This window comes from Bubalus kerabau, chromosome 19 (genome assembly GCF_029407905.1).
Source record: "Bubalus kerabau isolate K-KA32 ecotype Philippines breed swamp buffalo chromosome 19, PCC_UOA_SB_1v2, whole genome shotgun sequence".
NCBI classification, from domain to species: domain Eukaryota; kingdom Metazoa; phylum Chordata; class Mammalia; order Artiodactyla; family Bovidae; genus Bubalus; species Bubalus kerabau.
The window spans coordinates 31,441,123-31,467,545 of record NC_073642.1 but is presented as its reverse complement, the minus strand read 5'-3'; the positions used below and the strand labels follow the sequence as shown (position 1 = coordinate 31,467,545).

Below are 26,423 nucleotides of genomic sequence, written 5' to 3'. Positions count from 1 at the left end.
CCCTAAGGCCTTTTACACTGGTCCCTCTCTTTATCTGCTTAGTCCCATTCTTTGTTTAGATATATGACTAACTGTTTACCTCTTAAAAACTTTGCTCCAATACCATGTTTTCAACTATCCTATAAAAAACTGCAATCTACTTTCTGAATTTTACACAATTGGTTCTTTTTACCCTGCTCTTTAATTCTCTGCAGCACTGATTACTTTCTAACATACTGTATTATTTACCTAATTATTCTGTCTACAGTTTATTACCTGCCTCTCCCCTTCAGAACTTTGTGTTTTCTTCACTGATACACTGCAAACAGCTAGAAAAGTGCCTGGCACATAGTAGGGGCTCAATAAATATTTGTTAACTGACTAAATATCATTTTTGCTCTCATATTTATATTCTAAGTTCTTTTTAAAAAGTATGAACATATGTATTTGCTCGTAGATACACAAAACATCTCTGAAACAATGCTTGAGAAACTGACATAAACTTGTTGCCTTTAAGGAGGTAAACGAGATGGCTAAGGAATGGGTGGGAGGAGACTTCACTGTCTGCTTGTATTTCTTTTGAATTTTGAATCATGTAAATGGGAACAATAAACAAGGGCAGTTTCTATGAAGTGTGTCCATGTTCAGGATGCCAAATATAAATGGTTGATACATTTCTCATAAGTAAATAAAATCAATTCTGATACTCTAAGTCTCTTAGATATTAGAGATTTCAGATACAAAATGACCATCATTCATTAAAAACTGTGTATTCAAAATAATATAATTTTAATTTTGATCCTATTCAGAAAGATGCATAAAATAAACACACACTGCCACTTCACTACGGAGAAGGCAATGGCAACCCACTCCAGTACTCTTGCCTAGAGAATCCCATGAATGGAGGAGCCTGGAAGACTACAGTCCATGGGGTCGCTAAGAGTCAGACACAACTGAGCGATTTCACTTTCACTTTTCACTTTCATGCACTGGAGAAGGAAATGGCAACCCACTCCAGTATTCTTGCCTGGAGAACCCCAGGGACAGAGGAGCCTGTTGGGCTGCCATCTGTGGGGTTGCACAGAGTCAGACACGACTGATGTGACTTAGCAGCAGCAGCAGCCACTTCACTAAACTATTTAAGAAACAAGTGAGTCTTACCTCTATCTTCTCTTTTAATGCTTTAAACATGGATAATACAACATGTTCTTCCTCTATCTGATGAACTTCTTCTCGACTAGGCCAAATATCATGCAGGTAAATGTTCTTGCCAGTAGGGTCAGTACCTGGTTAAAATTTTTTAATGTGAAATTCAGTATAAAAAGTAATTACATCAAAATGTTCACATCTTTTCAGACATATAGAAACCAAGTATATTATTCAACAGAGTGCTTCAGGCATAAACAGCTAAAAAAACTGATTACTTGTACATTTTATATTCTTCATATGAATCAAAAATTAATAATGCATGCATTGTGATAAGATTTCTTAAAATAGTTCAAAGAATGAATGGTCTAGGAAACATTTCAAAAATATAACTTTTGGGGAAAAAAGTATGTGCAGGGTATATATGCATACATACAAAGGAAAACATACCTAAAGGCTCTGTCTGGAAATCTATATTCACTGTGCCTGCTATGGCATAAGCTACCACTAAGGGTGGAGAGGCAAGATAATTGGCACGAACACAATCACAAAGACGACCTTCAAAATTTTTATTTCCAGATAAAACCCCACAAGTAACCAAATCACCCTAAAAAAGAAAAACACACACACAAATAAATATATTCAAGAGATGGTACAAATGTGGATACTCACATATAAGCAATCTCAAAATATTATATTTCTGAGGAAAAGATAACCAAAAGTATATTTCTAATTATTAGGCACAGAACCATCAGTCCTGTAAACTAGGAAGGAATTATTTCAAGGATCTAAAAATGATTTCAAAGAATCATTTTATGATTGATAAGTTACTTTTCTCAAGAGATGCAAAGACTATAGAAATATAAATACAGCAATATGTATATGTGATAATTTAACAGTGAAATATAGTTAAGGAAAACCATTTGGATGTCCTAGTGATCCACATAGTTTACCTGTTTTACTGCACTTAAAACTGCTTCTGATAAGGGTGCTGTATTTCCCACACATGTTGAACATCCATAGCCAATGATTTCAAATCTGCATTTCAAAAAATACAATGTGACTGGATAGAAAAATCACAACATTTTCTGGTAAAGAAAGGACCAGTCTTATCTTTCATTTGCATCACTATAATAAGATTGTTGAAGAGAATATTAACAACACATGAACCTTCATCAACATGTTCATTTCAGAGCTCCTGAATAATCAAATCAGACTCAGGCATGCTGTCTGTACTGAATGCAAACTTCTAAAGAGCTGATACTTAGGACTCGCCCTAGTTAGATTTGGTTAACTAAATCTGACACAGAACTTATCACACTACACAAGAAAATTCCTCAAATATTACCTGCTAGGAATATAACGTGACCATTCAAAAAATGAATATTATACTTCCCTACAAAGAGGTTTAACTGTCAAATATCAAGAGAACCTGGCTGCAAAAATTTGACCAAAGGACCCAAAGAGGCACTGAAATTGGGTACTCTGATAGGAGTGATTTTCTAATTCTCAACCAACTAAACCCAAGGAAAGTCCCTGACAAAAATTCCACGATGATATTAGGTTGGCGCAAAAGTAACTGCAGTTTCAGACTGTGAATTTTAAATCATTACAACTAGGCTTAAACACATCTTTATTAAAATCAAAACAGGAACAATTATACCAACATATTTTTGCCTATGAGAAATAAGTTGGCTTATTCCTGCAGGGTAAAAATCCATGTTTCAGGATTTGACGAACTGGAAGCATTTTCCCTGTAAAAAGTTGTCAAGATGTTTGAAGAAGTGGCAGTCAGTTGGCAAGAGGTCAGGTGAAAATGGCTGATGAGGCAAAACTTCATAATCCTATTGGCTCAACTTTTGAAGCATGTGACAGGATGTTGTTGTGGAGAATTGGGCCTCTTCTGTTGACCAATGCCAGCTGCAGGCGTTGCAGTTTTCAGTACATCTTATTGATTTGCTGAGCATACTTCTCTGATGTAATGGTTTCACCAAGATTCAGCAAGCTGTAGTGGATATGATGGGCAGCAGACCACTAGTGACCATGATCTTTTTTTCCAGTGCAAATTTGGCTTTGGAAAGAGCTTTGGAGCTTCTTCTTGGTCCAACCACTGAGCTGGGTGTCACTGGCTATCGTATAAAATCCACTTTTCGTCACACGTCATAATCCAATCGAGAAATGGTTCGCTGTTGTGTAGAATAAGAGAAGATGACCTTCAAAATGACAATATTTTTGATTTGCAGTCAGCTCATGAGGTACCCAGGAGAAGGCAATGGCACCCCACTCCAGTACTCTTGCCTGGAAAATCCCATGGACGGAGGAGCCTGGTGGGCTGCAGTCCATGGGGTCGCTAAGAGTCGGACACGACTGAGCAACTTCACTTTCACGCATTGGAGAAGGAAATGGCAACCCACTCCAGTGTTCTTGCCTGGAGAATCCCAGGGATGGCAGGGCCTGGTGGGCTGCGTCTATGGGGTCGTACAGAGTTGGACACGACTGAAGCGACTTAGCAGCAGCAGCAGCATGAGGTACCCACTTAGCCTAGCTTTATCACCTTTCCAACTTGCTTAAAATGCTCAATGACTGTACAATGGTCGATGCTGATTTTTTTGGCAACTTCTGGTGTAGTTGTAAGAGGATCAGCTCTGATGACTTGCACTCAGTTGGTCACTATCAACTTCTGTTCCTCATCTTCAAGGCTCTTGTCTCCTTTACAAAACTTCTTGAACTATCACTCCACTGTATGTTCATTAGCAGTTACTGGGCCAAATGCATTGTTGATATTGAGAGCTGTCTCCACTGCTCTATAATCCATTTTGAATTCGAATAAGAAAATCATTTGAATTTGCTTTTTGTCTAACATCATTTCCACAGTCCAAAATAAATATAAACAGCAAGTACAAGTCATTAGAAAAAAAATGAAGCAAGAAATGCACATTAAATGATGTATAACATAACCATATTTATTTAAGAATGTATTCCAATATCGAATGGCAAATTTCAACAATGTAAAAACTGCAATTACATTTGCACCAATAACTGAAAAACTGTATGTATAATCCTCAAAATTACTTCCAGCTACTCTTCTAAACAAAGAAAAAAACCTAAAACCCTATCAGTTTTGCAAAAGAATTGATTTATGTAAGACAATATGTTTCTTGATACCCAGTGAAAACATTGCTAGCATCAATTATTTTTTTGAAGTGCTTAAGAAATATAAGAAAAGTTATTTTCTCCAATGTTCAGGGACAACTTAACCTATGCTTAATGGATCAAATAATCTCACAAAACCACAATTAAGACAATTTACTCATTAATAATGCAACCTATTAGATTTCACTCAGTTCTGAAAACTGATCTACATGACTCACAGAAATCATGCAGTACTGTTACCATCCCTTATCCTGTCATTGTTACTTGGCTTTACTTGTCTGTCTTGTGTTTCTATCCTTAAACTAGAGATCACATCTACTTCTCTGTAGCTAACACACTGCCTTGTTGACTAAATACACCCAGTAAATGCTGCATGATACAGCCTCAAGGATTTTCAGGCTATGGCAAGGCAACAAGTAGAACCCTAAGTGTTTTTTCCAATCTTCTTTTTGCATACAAAAAGCCCTAACAAGTAGCTTCAATCACTGCTGAATACTAATATTAAAAAGTGGTAACCATCACTTACCCAAGCTTACTAAGATACGGTAATACTCCACTTGAACTGAGGTAATGTGTAACCATCCCACTGCCTGGAGATAAACTTGTTCTTATGTAAGGTTTAACCTGTAGACCAGCTTCAACAGCTTTTTTAGCCAAAAGGCCTGCAACAGTAAATAAACAATAATTTATTATGGCAAAGTTTCTCTCCCTCTTTCCCTCATATTAAAGTATGAAGTAAGAAAGGGTTCATTTTACAGGTAACCTCCAATATAGGTTAGGGTGAAAGTCTGAAATTCACAAAATTACTGTCATTATCCTGTCCATTTTATTCTACTGATTTATTTCATTTAAACAAAAGTTGTGGTAGATATACTAGTGCCTTTATGTTATACATTGTTAAGATATAGTTGGATATCAAGGCATCATGCACACAAATGGAAGAATATATAATAATATCATGTACACATGATATTAACGTGTATCATGATTTAATGGTCCATTAAATGAACGATTTTAAATGCTATAATCATAATGAAGAAATGGCAATTTAACATTTATTATACTTGATTTTACAAAATTTGTGAACTGTTCTATGTATATAGTTGATTTCATGTATATTCCTTGACAATGATCTTTTACTTCCTTTATATCTCAGTGGAATCTAGCACACTGCTATGGTAAATGTCTAATAGATTATCAAGAGATTTACTAATTAAATATACTTCTAAACTGATAGAAAAAGCAGATATAACCTAAAACTCAGATATCTAAGTTACAATTTTGAAAATTTACCTTCTTTGTAATAAAAATATAATTAATAACATAAATCAATCTTAGCCTCCTTTAGACCTAATTAAAACCTCAGAAAGGCTCTCAAAATCAAACACAGAGGACTTCCCTGGTGGTCCAGTGGTTAAGAATCCAGCTGCCAATGCAGAAGACATGGGGTTGATCCCTGGTCCTGGAAGATTCCACATGCTGCAGGGCAACTAAGCCTGTGCACCACAACTACTCAGCCTGTGCTCTGGAGACCATGCTCCACAAGAGAAGCCACTGCAGTGAGAAGCCTGAGCATTGCAACTAGAGTAGTCCCTGCTCACTGCAACTAGATAGAGTCTACACGCAGCAACGAAGACCCAGCACAGCCAAAAGAATAAATAAAAATTATAAAAAAAGAAAAGCATCTTCAAGAAAACAAAATCAAGACACCTATACTTATGCCTCATCTAAGAAACAGAATATGAACATAACAGAAAACTGTATGGATATAAACCACAACCTACCTGCAGCAAGCATGACAGATGGATTGCAATTATTGGTACAACTGATGACGGCAGCAATGACCACAGATCCGTGAGCCAGCTTATAGTCACTTCCTTCATAATGAATAGAGACGATATCATTTTGCTTTTCAGCTGCAATTTGGAAGCCTTTAAATCCAACCTACACAAATTTGCACATAAATATATAAACTAAATATTCTTGATATGTATAGAAAAAAAAGATGGGTAGAAAATATGGCAGATCCTTGACATCTGATAAGTTCTGACTATTTGGGAGTGATGCTGAAGGCCATGACTTTCAGTAGTTATAATTCAGTTGAAGCACGAATTTGAATAATTGTGACAAGAGTCTGGTGGTACTCCTAAGCTTTTATCTACTGAGTGAGTCCAGCCAGCTACTCAGGACCCAGGTTTTACTTGGCTTTGCTGTTCTTTATTTATTCTAATTAACAGGAATTCTCAAAAGATGGTAAACATTTTTTCTTTGTTTGAAAATGGCCTTGAAGATTTGCTTCAAAAGATCCTTATGTCTACAGGTGTGTAGAACAGATGAGGTAAGATGGTAATTGTTTAAGGGAGGTACATGGGAATTCATTACACTATTTTATTCCTGTAAAGTTTAAGATTTTCCACCAAAAAAAAAGGAAGAAAATAAAGAAATTACAAAAGGCTCTGAAAATAAAGCCGGCTATTAGTTCTCAGAATAGAGAAAGTGACAAGATTAAATCCGTGATTCTTAAGACAGAGAGTACAAACCCCAAAAGTCAAAGAGGTCACTTGGCATCCAGTTACTTTACCAGATTTAAAGACAGTCATTGCAACAATACGGTAGTTTTTTCCTAGTCTGGGAAATCACAGAAAGTCTAGACCACTGCTGCCCAACAGAACTTTCTGTGATGATATAAATATTCAATTGTTATGCTGTCCAATACAAGACCCATGGCTACATGAAGCTATTCAACTTAAAATGAGGCTATAGTGACTAAGAAACTCAGTTTTTAATTAACTGAAATTTTTATTTAAATATTCCCAAGCAACCTCTGGTCCTCACAGTGAATCTGGGAACAATCTCATGAGATGTCTGACTGACTTACATTTTGGACAGAGGAAGAGTGAGCTGCTGGTGTGTGCCATAATATGTAAAAATATAGCAGTAGATTGAGTTCATAGATCATCTTGCTAGTTCCTGGCTACTTACTTAGCACAAGGTGTACTGACAAATAAGGTAATCTACCTTTTCATTTAAGCAAGCTTGGAAATCACTTTTCATATCTGTCAAAGCAACTCTATCCTGAGGTCTTTTTGGACCACTGACAGATGGAACTATTGAATTCAGATTAATCTGGATCACCTAGAAAATGAGAGAGAAGAAGGAGAAAAGGAATTAGAATTCTTAAGTACAGATTCCAACTTGAGTGCTACTTTCTGATGCAGAATGAGTATATTCATATTCGTTTTAATGTAATCTTTCAATGATGACATACACTCCCAAGAAATAAATACATTAAAACCTAATTTATGAAACGTATAAAAATTTGCTAAAAGACTAGACCAGTACGCAAACTACCACAACACCAACTGTATAGTCTACATAAAACATTTTGTTTCTCAAATGTTTTTCCCCCGACAAAGGTAAGACTGTCTTCACAGATGCCTGGTGATAAAAGTAGATGCTTGTGCCAGCTGTCACTTTATTGCTTCTGATGTCCAAATTCGCCCTTTGCCTACTCTGTGATAACATGGGTAGCCTTGGTAAACATTTTTCTGTTCTCAGCTTGCATGATGTTAAGTCTGGTCTACAGAGGGGTCTGGGGGGACATAGCAGAAAAGGGGGTTTGCTAATCCTGGTTCTAATGCATCTAGCTAGCCAGGCCCCTGCAGACCATCCTTTTATTCCTTTTTTTTTTTTTTTTTAAAGTCATATTTTATAAAAATCCCACCTCCCAGCTAGGTTTCTGTTTAATTTCTCCTGGTATTTCTACCATTTTCCAATATACATTTCATTTGGTATAATAAATTCAAATTAAATTTCTCTTCACCATGGCTTTCATCATTATTTAACAGCCCTGTTTATTCTGGTTCATCACAACTGAAACATCTGCTTTTTTTACACCTTTGTTTCACCAACCCAGGTGATCCTAGTCTGTGCCTTTAGTATGTGAATTTCTCTTGAAATGAACATTCTGATGAATTTTAATTCTATTTCTTATAATATGCTCAAGTTTTTTAATAGGCAAATTTATCCCATTTCACTATACCACCAAAATTTTTCCTTTAATTATCTCTCTAAAAAAAATGTGGACAAAGCACTAGATTCAATAAACAGAGCAGAAAGGGACCAGAAAATAATCAAAGAAGTTCAAAGATTTACCCAAATGTCCCACAAATTCAATTCCGATGGGTTCTATCCAGCATTCAATATATCTATATATATTCACTAATTCACCTGTTACTGAACATCCGGCATTTATGTGCCAGGCATTTTTTTAGGAGCTAGGGATAGAGTGCCAAACAAAACAGGTGACGTTCCTGTCCTCATGGAGCCTACTTGTATTCTGGCAACAGAAAGACAGGCAAATAATCATACAATTTAATAGATACAAGCTAGGAAGCAGGGACACAAGCTATGAAGAAATTAAAGCTAAGAGAGAAAATGGATTTCCCAACAAAAAAGAGCTTAATAGTTAACCATACCAATGATAACACCAACCTGATTTAGATCCCTGACACACTTTTAGAAAGTGAATTTTATTAAAACTTTCCTGCAAGTAAATTCTACCTACCTCAATAGAAGTTTCCAACAGAGAAACATTTGCTTAGACTATAAAGATATATTTAACATTAAAGGCTACATAACTATCTTCTTATTAGATAATAATTGTTATCATTTATTGAGTACTTACTATGTTCTTAAAACTGTTATAATGAATTTGCATTTAACCTCTTAAAAATCCTGAGGCAGATACTATCCTCATATTTCAGAGATGAGGAACTGAGGCAAAGAAGCTAAAAAAGTACCCAGGGTTGCATAGCTGGTAAGTCTTAGAGCTGGGATTCAAACCCAGGAGGACAGGCTCTAGAATTTACAGTCTTAACTACTATTAGGTGGGTTATTTTGTAGATACCTGGGAATATTCAGGTTCTCCTAAATTATCTTGCTCATTTCGAAACAATTTCACAGCTTTAAGGTATGCTTCCATTGACTCGAGTTTGGCTTTGTCAAAACCTAAAAAGATGATTAAAACAACAAACATCCTGTCAGGAATTTCTGAATCTTTGGGAATAAGGATGCTGAACTTCAATGAGTAAGAAACAGATGTTACTCATAACTAAGCACTCAGAAAAGATTTCTTTACAAATTTATAATATTACAATTACAATATTGATATTATAAATTGATAATAACAATAGCAAAAATTTTGCTCTTCATAAAAACTCTACTTTATAAAATACATACCAGAACCCCCTTTTAAAAGTTACTCAATCACTTTGGTGGTCCAGTAGCTAAAACTCTGTGCTCCCGATGTAGGGGGCCCAGGTTTGATCCCTGGTCAGGGAACTAGATCCCACACGCTGCAACTCAAGATCCTGCATGCTGTAACTAAGATCCAGCACAGCCAAATAAATATTTTTTAAAAAGAGCTGCTCATCACAGACAAGGTAAAAAACACTGAGCCAGTTATATAATACTCACAAAAATATCGTTTGCAAGAGAAAAACCAGTAATGAAATTGAACCTAATAAATTACTTACTAACCACCATGAAAGATGAAATTCATTACTTTCCCTAAACAACAAACAACACTAGTGTACCAGTCAAAATGAAATCAAGTAAATGAAAGAATAGTTTTAAAGAGCAGAGAGATTTAACAACATCTTCCAAAAGTTAAAATAATTTAGATGTTAAGAATAAAAGCTTCCGATTAAACATTTTGGTAGTTATCCGTAAGCCTGATGAAAAGTAACTGTGGTAGATTATATTTGCCAATTACTGCCACAACAATTTATATCCCAAGATATATGTTCTCTTACAATGTGACAGAGGAAGAAAATATGTTCATTCCCCAAATGCAGGCAATGTGATTTCTAGCAGCCTAATGCACCCTCTCTCTCTCCCCCAACCCTCCTCTCTCGGGTTACTAACCCTTGAAAAGTCACCATGAGAGAAAGCCCAGATTACATGCAGAAACCACATATGGGTGTTCTGGCTGACAGTCCGGGCCAAGTTCCCAGCTGACAGCTAGCATTCACAGCCAGACATGCACGTGAACAAGCCTTCAGGATTCCTGGCCCTGGCTTTTTAAGTCTTACAGCTGAGGCTCCAGACATCATGAAGCAGAGACAAGCCATCCTGGCTGTGCCCTGTCTGAATTACTGATCCACTGAAACTGTATAGCAATAAATGATCATTGCTGTTTTAAGCCACTAGTTTTAGGACAATTTGTTACTCAGTAATAGTCATTACTACATTAACTCATATTAATGTGAAGAATGAGGCATTTCTCTCTTAAACCACTCTACAACCCAAAGAACAGTTTAGAGAAAACTCTGTATTCTATGAGGACCATTCCCTCCAAGGTTTCAAATGACCAACCATCCATTTGCCATTTGATTCAAAACTTAAAATAATCTACCCCCAAACTGAATACTAGAACATATCTCCCCAACATACTTAATGATTAGAGATTAGTATCAATAGTTTAGTAATGACCTCTTGAAAAATACAGAGACTGACTTTTAAAGAACAGGGGTCTTATAAAACCAACACATTCTCATTTTGTACGTATTTTCTATATTAAATGGTCAACAGAAGAGTGGTCAGAGTTGCCAATAAGGCTACAATAAGAATTTGGAACCTGTAACCCTATGCTGTTTTACACAAAATTAAGTGTTGCTTATTCTTTAGAGAGAGCACTGGTTCTCAAATAATCTTGTCTTGTGACTTCTCTCTTCCTGGATGTAGAAGACAACAACGGTGAATGTGGGAAAGCATGACTTACATTAAACTGCAACGTCTGATCACTAACAGGGTGAAGGTATCCATTATTATGGGGAAAAAGTGAAGCAAAGAGCAGCAGTTTGAATAATTTCTCTAAATTGTTGTAATGGGTCACAGTGGACTAGTTTGAGGATACAACACTCTTTAAGCACATCTGATGCAGTTTATTTCAAACTTGCTATTTCAAAATAAGATCATATTATGAATATTAAATAACATGTACAAGGTAGTAATTTATTGTAAAATATTTCCTAGTCATCTTACATCTTACCTGTATGTTCTAAATGTTTTAATGTCACATTGTCAACAGGGAAAAAGCTGAGGATAGCACCATACTCTGGACACATGTTTGCTATTGTAGTTCGATCTACTATAGATAATTGTGAAACTCCACTTCCAAAAAACTCAACAAACTTTCCAGCCACTCCTACTTGCCTGAGATGCTATATAGAGATAGACAGAAACATACAAAATTAGCATGGATTCTCTGAAAACCATAAAATCTATTTTTAACCCATTACTAGTGACAGTGAAGGAAAGAGGTCCTCTGTTATTTTTATGAAACATCAACTCACTCCAGTTTCCAGCTAAAAGCAAATAGTCAATAGAAGAGTGGTCCAAAGTTACTAGTAGGATAAAAAAGCGCTTGAAAATTCAAAATGTCTCTGGTATCAGGGTATACCATAGACTCTATTATATATCTGCTAACTGGCAGTCTTCTTTTTTCCTTAGATTCTAGCCAATGAAAGCATCTTAGATTTAGTGAAATACTGATATACTGATGAAACTGTATATTTAAGTTTTAAAAATTATATACTACTATAAAGATTCTTCAAATTCCAAATACTGGTCCAAATATTTACAGCATCATTAATTATAGGTAAATTTCATTTTGATAGAATTTAACATATAGCTTCAAACTTAATTCCTTCTAAAATTATTTTTATTACCAAGTAACCAAAACAGCTACCCACCTTTTCTGCATTGTAAAATGGTTGCAGAATGGCAGAGGGAGTGTGCCCAGGACAATGACTAAGTATGAAACAACATTCAATCTATGAATAATATTAAGTTCTAACATTTTAGAAGTACTAAGGATCATTTAATTCTAACTTTTTTATAGATGCAGAAACTCAACCCTAAAAGAAAGATGTTTATTTTCACTGTTTTATTTTTGATGATAAGAGCAATATAGATTAGAAATACCAAGTCAAATGCTGCTTTCACCAAATTTATGAGGTACCACAATATACATTTTGAAAAACAATGATTAATTCTATAAAGATATGACTAGAACAGGACCTCAAAAAAGGGACAAAATATTCAAAAAGGTACGCACACATAGAGATTTAACTTTCATTATCAATAAGCAAAAATGTCTAAAGTAGATGTATAACACTGTTAAGAAAAAATACAGCCAGAGGAATCTAAAAAGCAGCATTAGTTTTCAGGATATACGAAGGAAAAGAATTGATTTTTCTAAAAACATAATGGGCTATTCCTTTCCTCTAGGAATAATCTTCAATTCTCAATTTAACTTCTTGATCTTTTGTTATCATACACTGAATCAATCATTTCTGCAAGATGTCAATTTTTTTTCTAATTAGGGAAGAAGGATCAATATTAAATGGTGAGAAGGAGGCAATACCATTTTCTTTCCCTTCGGAGTATTCTAAAAGCCTTCAGCCCAGAAATCGAACCAAAAATGCTGAGACTCTGGGATCCAAATACAAATTCTATTTGGAACATTTGCCAGGTTCCTTCATTTAATGAAATGGGACTTAATCATAACAATAAAGTTAGTGAAAATGAAATTTAGGGTGGAGAGTTACAAATTATTGTCTTTAAGAAACCCTAGATTACATGTATTAAATGCATGCAGCCAACATTTTAAAAATTCAGAGAAAAAGTTTCTATAGTTTCTTTTTTTATTGAAATACAGTTGATTTATAATGTGTTAGTTTCAGGTGTAGGGCAAAGTGACTTTATAAAAATGTTAAAACAGTCAACAGAAAAATTTGACACTACCACACTTTTACCCATAGATTTTAGTATTATCTAATACAGTAATAGTTTCCAGAAGACAAATGATTCAATTAAATATTAAAGGAGATGCAATTCGACATTTCCTAAGTGTGATTTTTTAAAATTCAACTAGGCAACAAGTATTTACTGAGGCAATAATAAGGCATAATGGTTAAGAGCATGGACTTAAGAACCTGACTGCCTGGATTAGAATTCTTGTTCTATACTTAATATTCAACCCTATGACCCTCTGGTTAAGTCACTAATCCTTACCGTGTCTCAGAATTAAAATGAGGGTACTAACAGTGCAATCTCGTAGGCTTGTAACGAAGAAGAAATGAGTTAACACTTCAAGGGAACGATGACACAACAAACTGCTCTGTACTTACCAATATAAAGTGTTACTATGGTGACAACTACATGACAAAGCCAATACCAGCACCCGAGTGCTGAGGGTAAGGTGATAAACTGAAATACCTGCTCACGTGGGCTCTTCTACTTACAAACAAAAGCATGTCTACTGAGTTATACAGCTAGTAAAATTTTAGCTTACCTTTGTAATGCCAAGAACAACATCTATGGACGTAACAAAAGGATTCGATGAACCAGTTAATTCACATCCAACCACCTCTGGTAAAGTAAGAGAAACTGGCAGGCCAAGCATAACTGCTTCTGTTTCAATGCCTCCAACCCCTAATGTAATAAACACAGGTATATGAGTATGGTGCACTGAAAGATAAGTCATCTTTTCAACATCTAAATCTCTAGTGTCTCACGAGTTTGTCTTAACACAGTACCTTACACAGAACTGCTATAATGCTATCATTGTAGATATAAAACTCAAGTCCTCTCAAAAGAATGACTTCACTCACAAGGTTGAAAAAATTTTACTTTTACCATTATTTTAAATTCAGAACACACTTAGTGTCTACAATGCTAGTTACTGTACTATGCTCAAGATACAGATATGAATAGAACCCAGCCCCCCTCAATCTCAAGAAGCTAAAAGCCAACAATTTAAAAACCCTGTAAAAGAGTAAATGCACTCTGAAAAAGGGAACGCTGGCACAAAGCCATGAGGTGTAAGAGCACAGCCTACTCAGAGAAATAAACAAGCCTTTAAGATGTGTTTGGGTATATGGCTAGGGGCACCATGTTGCCAAGGACCCTATTAAAAACGTGAAGAAATTAGTATTTATAAAGAAGGCCAGGAAAAGCCACTTGAAGGACTTTAAACAAAGGAGTAGCCACATCGCCTTCACAGACATCATCATCATTAGAAAAGTGAAAGTGTGTCTCGCTCAGTCCTGTCCAGCTCTTTGCCACCCCTTGTACTGTAGCCCACGAGGCTCCTCTGGCCATGGGATTCTCTAGGCAAAGATACTGGAATGGCTTGCCATTCTTTTCTCCAGGGCATCTTCCCGACCACCATCACTAATCACACCACAAACGGCAGTGCTGTGCTGGTCACCGTGCACTTTTCTTTTCATAAATTCTCTCTTACGCCACACTGTCCACAAATGCTTGAATTTACATTTAATTTTTGTTGTTAACTGTTATAGGTGAAAAAACAGCCTCAAATAGGCTATAAAGACCCTGCTATTTACGTTCTTTTATAATGTTCCTGACATCCTCTCTCAAAAGAATTAAATGTATTTAGTCATTACTTACCCCACCCCAGAATCCCCAAACCATTCACCATGGTTATATGAGAATCTGTGCCAACAACACTGTCTGGGAAGAGGAGGTCCTTCTCTTCAAAAACCACTCTCGACAAATACTCTAAGTTTACTTGATGAGCCGTTCCGGTTCCAGGAGGGATCACAGCCACATTCTTAAAAACTCTTGAACTCCACTATATTTTATTCAAATTTAAGAAATCAACTGTTAGCATATATCTGAATTCAGTTCACAATTAACATATTAATAAATACTGAAATGGAAAATATTTTACCAATGTTCATTACGGTCAAAGTTTACAATACATAAAAACAAATATGCAGATACTAAACCTACATGTATTCATTTTGCAGATTATTCAAACAAAATAAAGTCAAAGAATAATGTTCTAACAGTCCAGATAAACAGCAGCTTTCAACTATGTTCCAAGGATTTTGAGGGATAGAAAACGGGGAAGGCTCAAGTAGAAGACTCTGCAGGCTCCCCTGAACTAGAGCCACTGTTTTTAATATTTTATTATATACTAGGGTTTCTGATTAAGATTTTACTTGAAGGAAAAAGGCAAAAAAGGGTTCTACTGCTAATATTTAAAATTTTCTGGTCTAAAGATATTAAAAAATTGTACCTTTCAATATTTTATAAACTTCTATTTAAAAATTTCCCCCAAATCATTTATACCTTGAAAAATTGAAGCCTCTCTCGATTTCTGCCAAATTCTACTTCTTGATTTTTTAATACTGTTTCAGGTCTAAAAAGAAAAAAAACTGGCATTAAATGGATGTATTATAGAAAAGAGCTGTCTTGTTTCTAAGTCTTCATTCTTATACACTTACATACAAACACGTTTTTAAAATTCTAGGAATAGTAACTTACTAGACTTTTCAGAATCAGTTATTTTCTTTTCAACAATGAAGTTCTGCTTTAAATAAGACCAGAAAGCTATTGCAAGGGCTTAATATTTAAGTCACGTCCACACCAGTGTCCCAAACTGTACTTAATATGCATTACTGTGAGATTTGGCTAAAATATTAAAAGTAGCATGGTAAGCTTTGTTGGATTTTCTAGTGCAAGGAAAAAGGAGAGTAGTTACCTTAATGAATATACAATAAGCATGTATGTTTCCACCCACTTGACACTTTTACCACTTTAACTAGGAGATGATTGTTAATTATCACTATGCGGCAGTGACAAACAACATCATTTTATAAGTTTAAAAAGAGTTTTGGGCAAAAATCTTGTATTCATCCCACCACAAATGGAAGGTTCTACTTTATGTAAAGTTGTAGTTTAGTTTACATGGATTATATTTTATATAAATTATTTAAACTAAGAGATAAAAACAATTCACTGCCAAGCAGTAAACATACTGCCATTTTTAGGAAGCTATTTTTATCTAATGGATATTTTAAAAAAATGATTTCTAACAGCTTTAAGTTGTTTATTTCATCTGCCAGCTGGTGATTTAAGTTTTGACTAGAATATCAATATAACCTAAATTATACATGTCCTCCAGGGTCCAGATAATTATAGTTGTTTAATTGTCAACTTTTTTTAAAATAAGATTAATAATTCATTGCTGAGTGATCATCTGAAGCCATAGCAGATCTTAATGAGATTTTTCTTAGGACCTCAGGGAACAAAGCTTTCTAGAGCCATTCCAATTATTTTACCTTTCCATAGTACATGAAAGCTACAAAGTACTTGACAAACATTTATTAGCTCATAACCTGACTCCAAATTAAGCAGTGATTTCAAGTGCCAGATGTATGCTCTGAATTCACTACCCCTCCATTTTTTGTCTACAATACTTCATTGATGCATTAAAGCACGTGAAAAGAGTTACTATTTTCATACAGCGAGACAATATCTAGTTTAAATATTTTGCAATTTAGAGTTAAAATTAAACAGAAATGTTATACCAGATTGGATTTTTAGAAATAAAAACATACCACCTTAGGGCTTCATACCATTTACAAAAGATAACCAAGAAAAATCAATGGTATTTTGAATCAATAAATTTTCCTTTTCCGAAAATTAATTTCTAAACAAGAGACATCAATCTCAAAAGTTCAACAAGTCCCTAAAAACCAGGAAAATTAGGTAAGAGGAATAGAGTACTTACACAGAATTGACATAGCAAAGGACCCACAGACTATACTCAATTCTTAGGAAGAGCATCTGAGGTCACTTATAACCCAAGGTTTTATAACAATACTGAGTACAAAACTGAGAACCACCTACAACTTGAAAGATCTAGTTTAGGGACAAATGACTTAAATGTTACTATTTGGCACTTATGATGAAATATGCATTCATAATATCCTTAACCTATACCTTAAATTTGCTAAATTTTTTAAACCTGAAAAAGTCTAAGTTATTTTTAACTAACCTTTAAAAGATGTGATAGTATAATAACAATGGGACAAACAACATAACTCTCTTGAAGACTTTGGAAACTTTATAGTATACGAAAACATATCACAGAGCTTTTATTACTTTGAAAAAATTACATAGTAGGAAATTTAACCAACTCTTAAGAAAAGGATTCTTTTCCAGGCTGGTTTACTACTTTCCATAGTACCATTTAGGAAACTGCTTTTCTAAAACAGCTCAGTAAGTCTGTGACATGTGATAATGAGAATATTCTTAACACAGAGGTCCCAATGCAATAAGAAAGAATAAGAAATCTCCTAGAAGGAAAATAAAGCTAAAAAATATAAGTAGGGATTTCTACAAAAGAAATGTGAATGAATAATGAGCATGTGAATGAATGGTATAAATTCACTAAAATAAAAAACTCAGTTTAAGATATTTCTCTGCCTACATTAGTTACAAAAATCAAATATATTTATAGAAAATTCTTAAAAGTTTTCTTCTGAAGAAACAAATAGATTATGGTATTTGAAGACTACCATTTTAATTATTTTTGCTTCTTTCAGTACAACAGGAAGCACAAGAAATATGAAGGCAATGTAACTGGGATCAGGAGGAGAAGGAGAACTGAAAAATAACTTGGCACTAACAAATATTTTAAAAAACATGTCATACTCAGGCACTGGTTGCAAATGAAAAGGACATAGGATGGGTGTGTTTTCAATCTGCGAAGAAAATTTTCCTGAGTTTCGGCCTAGTTCTCCAGAATCACACGATCCTCGGCAGGTAGTCTGGCCTCTGCAGGGAAGCTTCTTAGGCTGCACTCTAAGTGGAGAGAGCTTTCCTGCTTTCTGTAGGTCACCACCTCCAGGATTTGGAGCATTCTGTATTGCACTATCATTTCAAAAAAAAAAAAGGAGACAAAATAAAACCATTTAAAAGTGACAGAAATTTAGCTCTTCAAAAAGCACACACCAGCAATGCTATCTGGAAGTAACAACTGAATGTTATTCAAAGGTTACAGTATCATTTAAATCAGGTTTTAAAAGCAAATCTCAGATTACAAAAAGAAGGAGGGGAGTTAATTTACGACGATTAAAAAAATAATTCTAAGTGCCCATTAAAATCATTTTTCTACAATAACTTTTGGCAAGTAGCAAAATTGATCTTCCCCCCCATCTAACAACTTAAAAGAATCTGGGAGCCAGAGTTAACCTACAGCAAAAGCTTTAATAAATTGTCTTATTCCATTACTCCAGGGAAACTAAATAAGCTGGTGCATGAAAACATAATCATGTCTTCTCTAGTTTGATTTTGATCAAAAGGATCATTTAAATGTAAGAAAATTTATTTCAGTGGAAGGAAAATACAACTGTAGTAAGCTCAGTGTTTCCAATCACCAATTTAATATAATTAAAGACATCCATCACGCATATCTTTAGAGTCTCTCTTGAAGGGAAATTAAAAAACAAAAAGGAAATGAAGGCTTTTTTCAGATACCCACTCTTTGAAAAGCAGGTTCTAGGCTTATACATTTCTATAAAAATGGCAGCAAAATACACAAATAGGAAAATCACTTTAAACTCAGACTTAGTTAAATATAAATTTCACCAATCCATCAATTTTCACCAGTTTTTCTTTTTGTATATTAGGGCAAACTTTACTCTGGCACAAATTATCTCTATTCCCTTTCCTCTATACCATATACTCCTAGTGGACTGGCTGGCAGTCAACTTGCATGTCTGTTTTTATAAATATCAGTATTAAAGTACCATTTGTTGAAGTCAATTTGCAAGGAATGGTCAACCGTGAGATCTGTCGGACAGGCAGGATGGACTTTCTTAGGGTCACCTCCAAGAGTTTTCACTGCCTCCCTCATAGCAGCAAAATCCACCATTGCCGGTATTCCACTAAAAAATAAGGAATAATTAACTTCTAAGTCTTCTTTTATATGTGCTCAAGTGACCAATATGCATTTATTCATTTTTAAATTTAAAAAGTATCCCTTTTTAGTTTGCATTCATGTTTGATAATGTATCCAAAGTTATATGTAGCTTAGTTTCATGAAAATATTAAATTTTATCTGAGAACTTGGGTGCTAAAAGGTAATGTGCCAAAGGTAATACAACAGATGATTCTTAGAGGCATAAGGTAACTTCAAGGAAACTGCTGACGTGAGTCCTTTTTCTTGTCTTAAGTTTTAAGATATCCCGTCCCTTTTCCCCAGCTCCAGCCTCTTCACTCCCAGTGCCTTGTCTCCAAAGTTATTCACTAAACATAGCAATCTATAGATAGATCTGTATCTGCATACGTATCTCCAGCCAACTATATAACAAGCATTTACCAAATGACTTTGAGGTGCTAGACACCAATAGTACAAGGCTAAATAAATAAGGGAGAGTAACGGTTCTCAAGGAATTTGTAGGAAAGATACAGTAGCAATTACAGAAGAATATTTTAAGTTCTACAGTAGCAGCATACACAGGGTACACAGAGAAGTAACATACTAACCAGATATAGGTGAGTGGGTAAAGAAAATGTTCTTATTTGTTTAGCCAACTCCTACGCCTTCTTCAAAACTCAGCTAATGGTTAAGTCTTCCAATAAATAATTCTTGGACACCCAAATTAGGCAAAGTCTTTCAAGCTATAGTAAAGACTTCAGATTTTGTTCTAAGTGTGATGGAAGCCTACTGGAGAATGGAGGAATGATATGACCTTTATCAACATTTTTTAACCAAGTCACTTCATCTACTGCGAAAAGATAAAACTATCCAATCCAACTGTGGAAGCGGGGATACTTGTTCAGAGACTATTATAGTCATAGTCCAGGTAAGTGAGAATGGGGTTAGAATCAGAATGGAGGTGTAGATGGTAAAAAGCATTTGGATTCAGGACATGTGTACTTCAAAGGTAGAGCTCAGAGAACCTGCTGATAGACTGGATTATGTATGAAGGGAAGAGTGGAAGCAAGGTTAACTTCTAGATTTTTGCTCTAAACAGCATTATTCACTATGATAGAAAAAACTTGAAAAGGAGTAAGTGAGGGGGCTGGGCAATGACGTTAAGTCTGAGAAGCCTATTGGCTATGACAAGTAGCTTATTGGGATGACAAGTAGGCAGTTGGGTAGAAGCAGTTTTTAAAATAAATGGCTACAGGAAAAAAAGCTTCTAATTTTTTGAAAAAACTTTTAATTTAGCATTGGAATATAGCCGATTAACAATGGAGTGAACAGTGAAGGGATATATGTGTGCGTGTGTATGTGTGTATCCATTCCCCCAAACTTCCCTCATCCAGGTTGCACATAACATTGGGCAGAGTTCCATGTGCTATACAGTAGGTCCTTACTGATTATCCATTTCAAATATGCAGTGTGCACGTGTCCATCCCAAACTTACTCTCTCTTCCCCTCAGCAACTGTAAATTTGTTCTCTAAGTCTGTTGAGTCTGCTTCTAAGTTCATTTGTTCATTTCTTCTTAGATTCCACTTATAAGGGATGTCATACGATACTCCTCCTGCTCTGTCTGACTTACTTCACAAGTGAGACAAACTGCTTTAGTTTCAGTTCAGTTCAGTGGCTCAGTCGTGTCCGACTCTGCGACCCCATGAATCGCAACACGCCAAGCCTCCTTGTTCATCACCAACTCCCAGAGTTTACCCAAACTCATGTGCGTCGAGTCAGTGATGCCATCCAGCCATCTCATCCTCTGTCGTTCCCTTTTCCTCCTGCGCCCAATCCCTCCCAGCATCAGGGTCTCTTCCAATGAGTCTACTCTTTGCATCAGGTGGACAAAGTATTGGAGTTTCAGCTTCAGCATCAGTCCTTCCAATGAACACCCAGGACTGATCTCCTTTAGAATGGACTGGTTGGATCTCCTTGCAGTCCAAGGGACTCTCAAGAGTCTTCTCCAACACCACACTTCAAAAGCATCAATTCTTCGGTGCTCAGCTTTCTTCACACTCCAACTCTCACATCCATACATGACCACAGGAAAAACCATAGCCTTGACTAGACGAACCTTTGTTGGCAAAGTAATGTCTCTGCTTTTGAATATGCTATCTAGGTTGGTCTTAACCTTCCTTCCAAGGAGTAAGCGTCTTTTAATTTCATGGCTGCAATCACCATCTGCAGTGATTTTGGAACCCAGAAAAATAAAGTTTCCCCATCTATTTGTCATGAAGAGATGGGACCAGATGCCATGATCTTAAGTTTTCTGAATGTTGAGCTTTAAGCCAACTTTTTCATTCTCCTCTTCACTTTCATCAAAAGGCTTTTTAGTTCCTCTTCACTTTCTGCCATAAGGGTGGTGTCATCTGCATATCTGAGGTTATTGATATTTCTCCCAGCAATCTTGATTCCAGCTTGTGCTTCTTCCAGTCCAGCATTTCTCATGATGTACTCTGCATATAAGTTAAATAAGCAGGGTGACAATATACAGCCTGACGTACTCCTTTTCCTATTTGGAACCAGTCTGTTGTTCCATGTCCAGTTCTAACTGTTGCTTCCTGACCTGCATACAGATTTCTCAAGAGGCAGGTCAGGGTCTGGTATTCCCATCTCTTTCAGAATTTCCCACAGTTTATTGTGATCCACACAGTCAAAGGCTTTGGCATAGTTAATAAAAGCAGAAATAGATGTTTTTCTGGAACTCTCTTGCTTTTTCGATGATCCAACAGATGTTGGCAATTTGATCTCTGGTTCCTCTGCCGTTTCTAAAACCAGCTTAAACATCTGGAAGTTCATGGTTCACGTATTGCTGAAGCTTTAGTTTAGAGAAGGGAAATTTTAAAATTTATAAATGAATCTTCATAATTAAGAGACATCTAGGAGTATGATTCCAGGAAGAAAACGCTCTGAAAATTCATCATGAAAAATAAACCTACTACTCACGTAAAATCTTGAAGAAGAACACGGGCAGGGAAAAAGGGCACTTCAACATTGCTCTGTTTGGTTTTCCAGTCTAAAATGTTCATAACATCTTCCTTTTTCATTAAAAAGCCATCACAATTTCGCACAGCAGCTTCCAAGAGGACCCGTATCGAGTAAGGCAGAACATCTGATTCAAGAGAAAATATTACTATTAATAAGGGAATAATCTTAACTACATATTGTAAAAATTATAATAGCAAAATGTCAGATAAAGACACAGATGTACTGTTTCTCAATTTAAAAAATTTTAGTCAATAAGAAATAACGATTTGCTGTAGAGTACAGGGAATTATAATATTCAATATCATATAATAAACTACAATGGAATATAATCTGAAACATATAAAACTGAATCATATATATAAAATTGTGTATACCTGAAACCAACAAAATACTGGAAATCAACTATACTTCAATATAAAAAAAGTTTTTAGTCCAGTAAACAGGAAGTAAAACACCATTCTTGTTAATATGAGGCTTTCTATAAATCTGACTTTCCTGTATGTAAGCTGAGACCCTGAAAAAGCAGATATAAAGCCTTCACCTATACTTTAATAAAATAACTGGAAAATTAATTAATTAAAGAAAACCTTTACACAAGAGCTGCACTAACTTGGGCATATAAGATTGACAAATACTTAATTCAGGAAAGACACAGAAAAACTGAAAAGCACAGATAATTAGAATGAATACAATAATGAAAACATTTCTGTTAAAAAATTGTTAAATAGTCTGTAATAAATTTAAAAGAATCTTTATCAAAAATAGTTAAGGTTTAAAAATAAATCAGGGTGCTTAAGTGAGCAAAATTCATTTCACGAAAATTGTCATTTAACTCTTGATTACTAGTTTAAGAATACTAGCGAGAAATAAATTTCAATATTTAAAAAAATTTTGATCATATTAAATTCTCACAACAGATTTTGCCACTTGAAAGTATTTCCTTAGTACTGAAAGGAAAGACTGAATCAGTATGAAATTAAGGAATTATGCTAAGCCACGGTAACCCACACAATGGATTACTATGCAGCTGTTTAAAGGAATGATAATCTCTAAATGCTAAGAAGTGATCTCCAGACTATATATTCATTAAGAGAAAATTAATGCAAAACCATGTTTATAATATATACCTTTACAGTAAGAGTAAAAAAGCAAGTATAAGAATATGATTGTGTTAAATATAAAATTAAAAATTATATAATTTAAGTGTATTATATCTAATTTAAAATATTATCTATTAAAAATGTAATAATGTACATACACCCCCCCCCCCAGAAAGAACAGTGAAAAGATAAACTAAAAAAAACTCAGTATGTATTCAACACAGTATTTTGGTTGCACAGTATTTCGTTGTGGAACATATACTAGGGGCAAAAACATCCATAAAGAAAAAATTATATTCAGTCATTAGTATTGTTATCTGCAATTTTGAAATTCTCATATATAAGAGAAGAAAGTAAAAAGTTACTTTCTAAAAAAAAGAAAAAAAAGTTACTTTCTTTTTACCATTTTTACTATGGTTGGAACCAAGATTTAAGAGTAATGACACAAGTGTAAAATCAGAGTAGCTAAGTTAAAAAAAAAAAAAGAAAAAACCTTACATTTTAATTTGTATCATCAGTACAAATTCATGATTTTTTTCTTTAAAAAGACATGTACTGCTTACCTCTGATCAATGAAAATGCCTAAAATGATGACAATCCAATAGTAATGAACCGCTAGCAACTCAGCCTGCTGTTTCTAAATACTATTTCCCATTATAAAAAAAAGAGTTCCTTGCATAAATTATTGGTTCCATATTGGGGAAAGGACATGCACAAAATGAGCCTGGAACATTTGGTATCAGAAACCAAAGAAGTTATCAAAAGCTAACAGGGACACTAATGGGTGAATCTGAGCAATAAAATGAGTAATGACTGTAACACATTAAAATATATCAAATATATAAATAGCCCTTAGTTCATAATGACTCTTTTGTTACAGAGAATACTCTGAAAACTGACAAAGAGGGGAAAATAAATCGTCAACCCCATCTTTCCTGATTTCAAGTAACAAAATAGTTAAGAAGATGAAGTTTCTTGTAATAGAAGAATTACAGCTAATAAATGTAGAAGGGCAGTGATATAATTAGAAAAATCACCAATGTGAAGCATCTAATGAAATAATAGATCTATACAAGGATCATAAGTGGATGATAAAATCATGAGGTAATATATGAATGGGGAACTTATAATGGATGGATCAAGCTGAGAACAATTACACCCAACTCAACATCACCAAAAGTAGGACATTATAGATGTTAAATGCCTCTTGATTTAACAAGAAGTACAAGCCCCCAACTATGAAATATTCTTTGCAAAAATAATACAAACATGAATCTAATCAAACATCCAGTTACCAATAAACATGGGAAATAGTACGACAATAAAATGAAACCATGAAGAAGCAATCAAATCTACAATGTAGTACATTCTACAGAACAAAGAACCTGTTTTTTTCAACATAAAAATGGCACAGAAAAAAGAGAGAGGATGAATATTTTTATTAAAAGAGATTTAAGAAACTCAAAGACCAAGTGCCATGTGAGGACCCTATTTGGATACTGTGTGAATAAACCAACATTTACATATTTCTTATATAAATATATAAGAATATACTTATATACTTATATAAGAATATATTTATACCAGGGAATTTACATTAAACCAGAGAAATGTGAATATGGACTGGATTTTAGAGCATAATAAAGAATTATTGTTAATTTTGTTAGTTACAAGTCCTTTTGTACATCAGAAATACATACTGGAGTACATTTACAGATTTTTAAAAATGGTGGAATATTTGAAACAAAAGATTGACAAATGTTGACAACTGACAAACACACGGTGGATTATTATGCTATTTTCTCCCTACTTTTATGCTTGAAAATTTTAACACACACACATTAAAGCATAATAAAGTTGTAAGTAAAGAGGATAAAGGACTACATAATCAGAAATACTAAATTCAAAGCCACTATTTGCTATCTGCAATAGGTATGACTTTTGGAAAGTGACTCAAATTGATGCATTTTCTCATTTAAAATGGGGATGCCAGCTACATAGCAGATGTGAAGAATTCACCTTACTTCATCATCTATCTAGTACATGTAAAACCCTCTAACAAACATATGACAAATAGTAAGTACTTAACAAATATTCATTTCCATTTTTCCTCAATCAAAAATAACGAAGCCCCACCCCCACCCCCACCCCGCCGCCACCAAACCAAGAGGAATTACAGAGGGGACATTTTTACAACAGAACATTTGGAAATAACAAGAAGTAAAATTTATCACAGAAGCCAACACACAAAATTAACTTTGGTTAATTATTCTGGAAAAATCATCTCCTCAGGAAGCTTTTTTGTATCAAGTATCTTCATAAAAAGCATTTTGTCAGATTTCTAGCTGCTGCTGCTAAGTCGCTTCAGTCATGTCCGACTCTGTGCGACCCCATAGATGGCGGCCCACCAGGCTCCCCCATCCCTGGGATTCTCCAGGCAAGAACACTGGAGTGGGTTGCCATTTCCTTCTCCAATGCATGAAAGTGAAAAGTGAAAGTGAAGTCGCTCAGTTGTGTCCGACCCTCAGTGACCCCATGGACTGCAGCCTTCCAGGCTCCTCCATCCATGGGATTTTCCAGGCAAGAGTACTGGAGTGGGGTGCCATTGCCTTCTCCAAGATTACTAGCAAAATACGGTAAAAATAAACACCAGTAATTATCTCCACTCTCTCCTGAAATCCACTAGGGTTAACAGTAAAGAAAATTATAAACCCACAAGAACAAAGAAACAGAAGCAAAGCTAACAAAAATTTTGGAAGATGGTCCTTAATTGACTGGTAATAGACTGAGCAGATGGAGAAGGCAAAGGCATCCCACTCCAGTACTCTTGCCTGGAAAATCCCATGGACGGAGGAGCCTGGTAGGCTGCAGACCATGGGGTCGCGAAGAGTCAAGACACAACTGAGCGACTTCACTTTCACTTTTCCCTTTCATGCATTGGAGAAGGAAATGGCAACCCACTCCAGTGTTCTTGCCTGGAGAATCCCAGGGACGGGGGAGCCTGGTGGGCCGCCGTCTATGGGGTCGCACAGAGTTGGACACTACTGAAGCGACTTAGCAGCAGCAGCAGACTGAGCAGAACAGAGAAAGCCGAAACTAAATGCCCACAAAAGGAAAAGGCGATCAGAAACAAAGACTAGGAATCAGGATAGCCTGCAATAAAAGCGGAATGTGAAAAACTAGAAGGCAAAATCCCTTCAAAATCCCAAGTGAAAATAACTTTCAGCCTAGAAATCTGTAAATAGATAAA

The 26,423-nt window shown here is 35.2% G+C and overlaps 1 protein-coding gene across 1 annotated transcript in view; it reads right to left on the bottom strand.

Annotated features, from left to right (window-relative positions):
- IREB2 (iron responsive element binding protein 2) overlaps nucleotides 1-26,423 on the bottom strand; it is a 53,220-nt gene that overhangs the window by 10,967 nt on the left and 15,830 nt on the right. The window contains exons 3-16 of the mRNA XM_055556744.1: nucleotides 22,032-22,197; nucleotides 18,912-19,049; nucleotides 17,815-18,033; nucleotides 15,445-15,514; nucleotides 14,758-14,941; nucleotides 13,640-13,779; nucleotides 11,333-11,504; nucleotides 9,188-9,288; nucleotides 7,297-7,413; nucleotides 6,063-6,222; nucleotides 4,805-4,940; nucleotides 2,079-2,163; nucleotides 1,576-1,732; nucleotides 1,141-1,265 (exon numbers count right to left, since the gene is read on the bottom strand). Coding sequence (XP_055412719.1) covers nucleotides 1,141-1,265; nucleotides 1,576-1,732; nucleotides 2,079-2,163; nucleotides 4,805-4,940; nucleotides 6,063-6,222; nucleotides 7,297-7,413; nucleotides 9,188-9,288; nucleotides 11,333-11,504; nucleotides 13,640-13,779; nucleotides 14,758-14,941; nucleotides 15,445-15,514; nucleotides 17,815-18,033; nucleotides 18,912-19,049; nucleotides 22,032-22,197 — 1,970 coding nt within the window. The remainder of the gene's footprint in view (nucleotides 1-1,140; nucleotides 1,266-1,575; nucleotides 1,733-2,078; nucleotides 2,164-4,804; nucleotides 4,941-6,062; nucleotides 6,223-7,296; nucleotides 7,414-9,187; nucleotides 9,289-11,332; nucleotides 11,505-13,639; nucleotides 13,780-14,757; nucleotides 14,942-15,444; nucleotides 15,515-17,814; nucleotides 18,034-18,911; nucleotides 19,050-22,031; nucleotides 22,198-26,423) is intronic.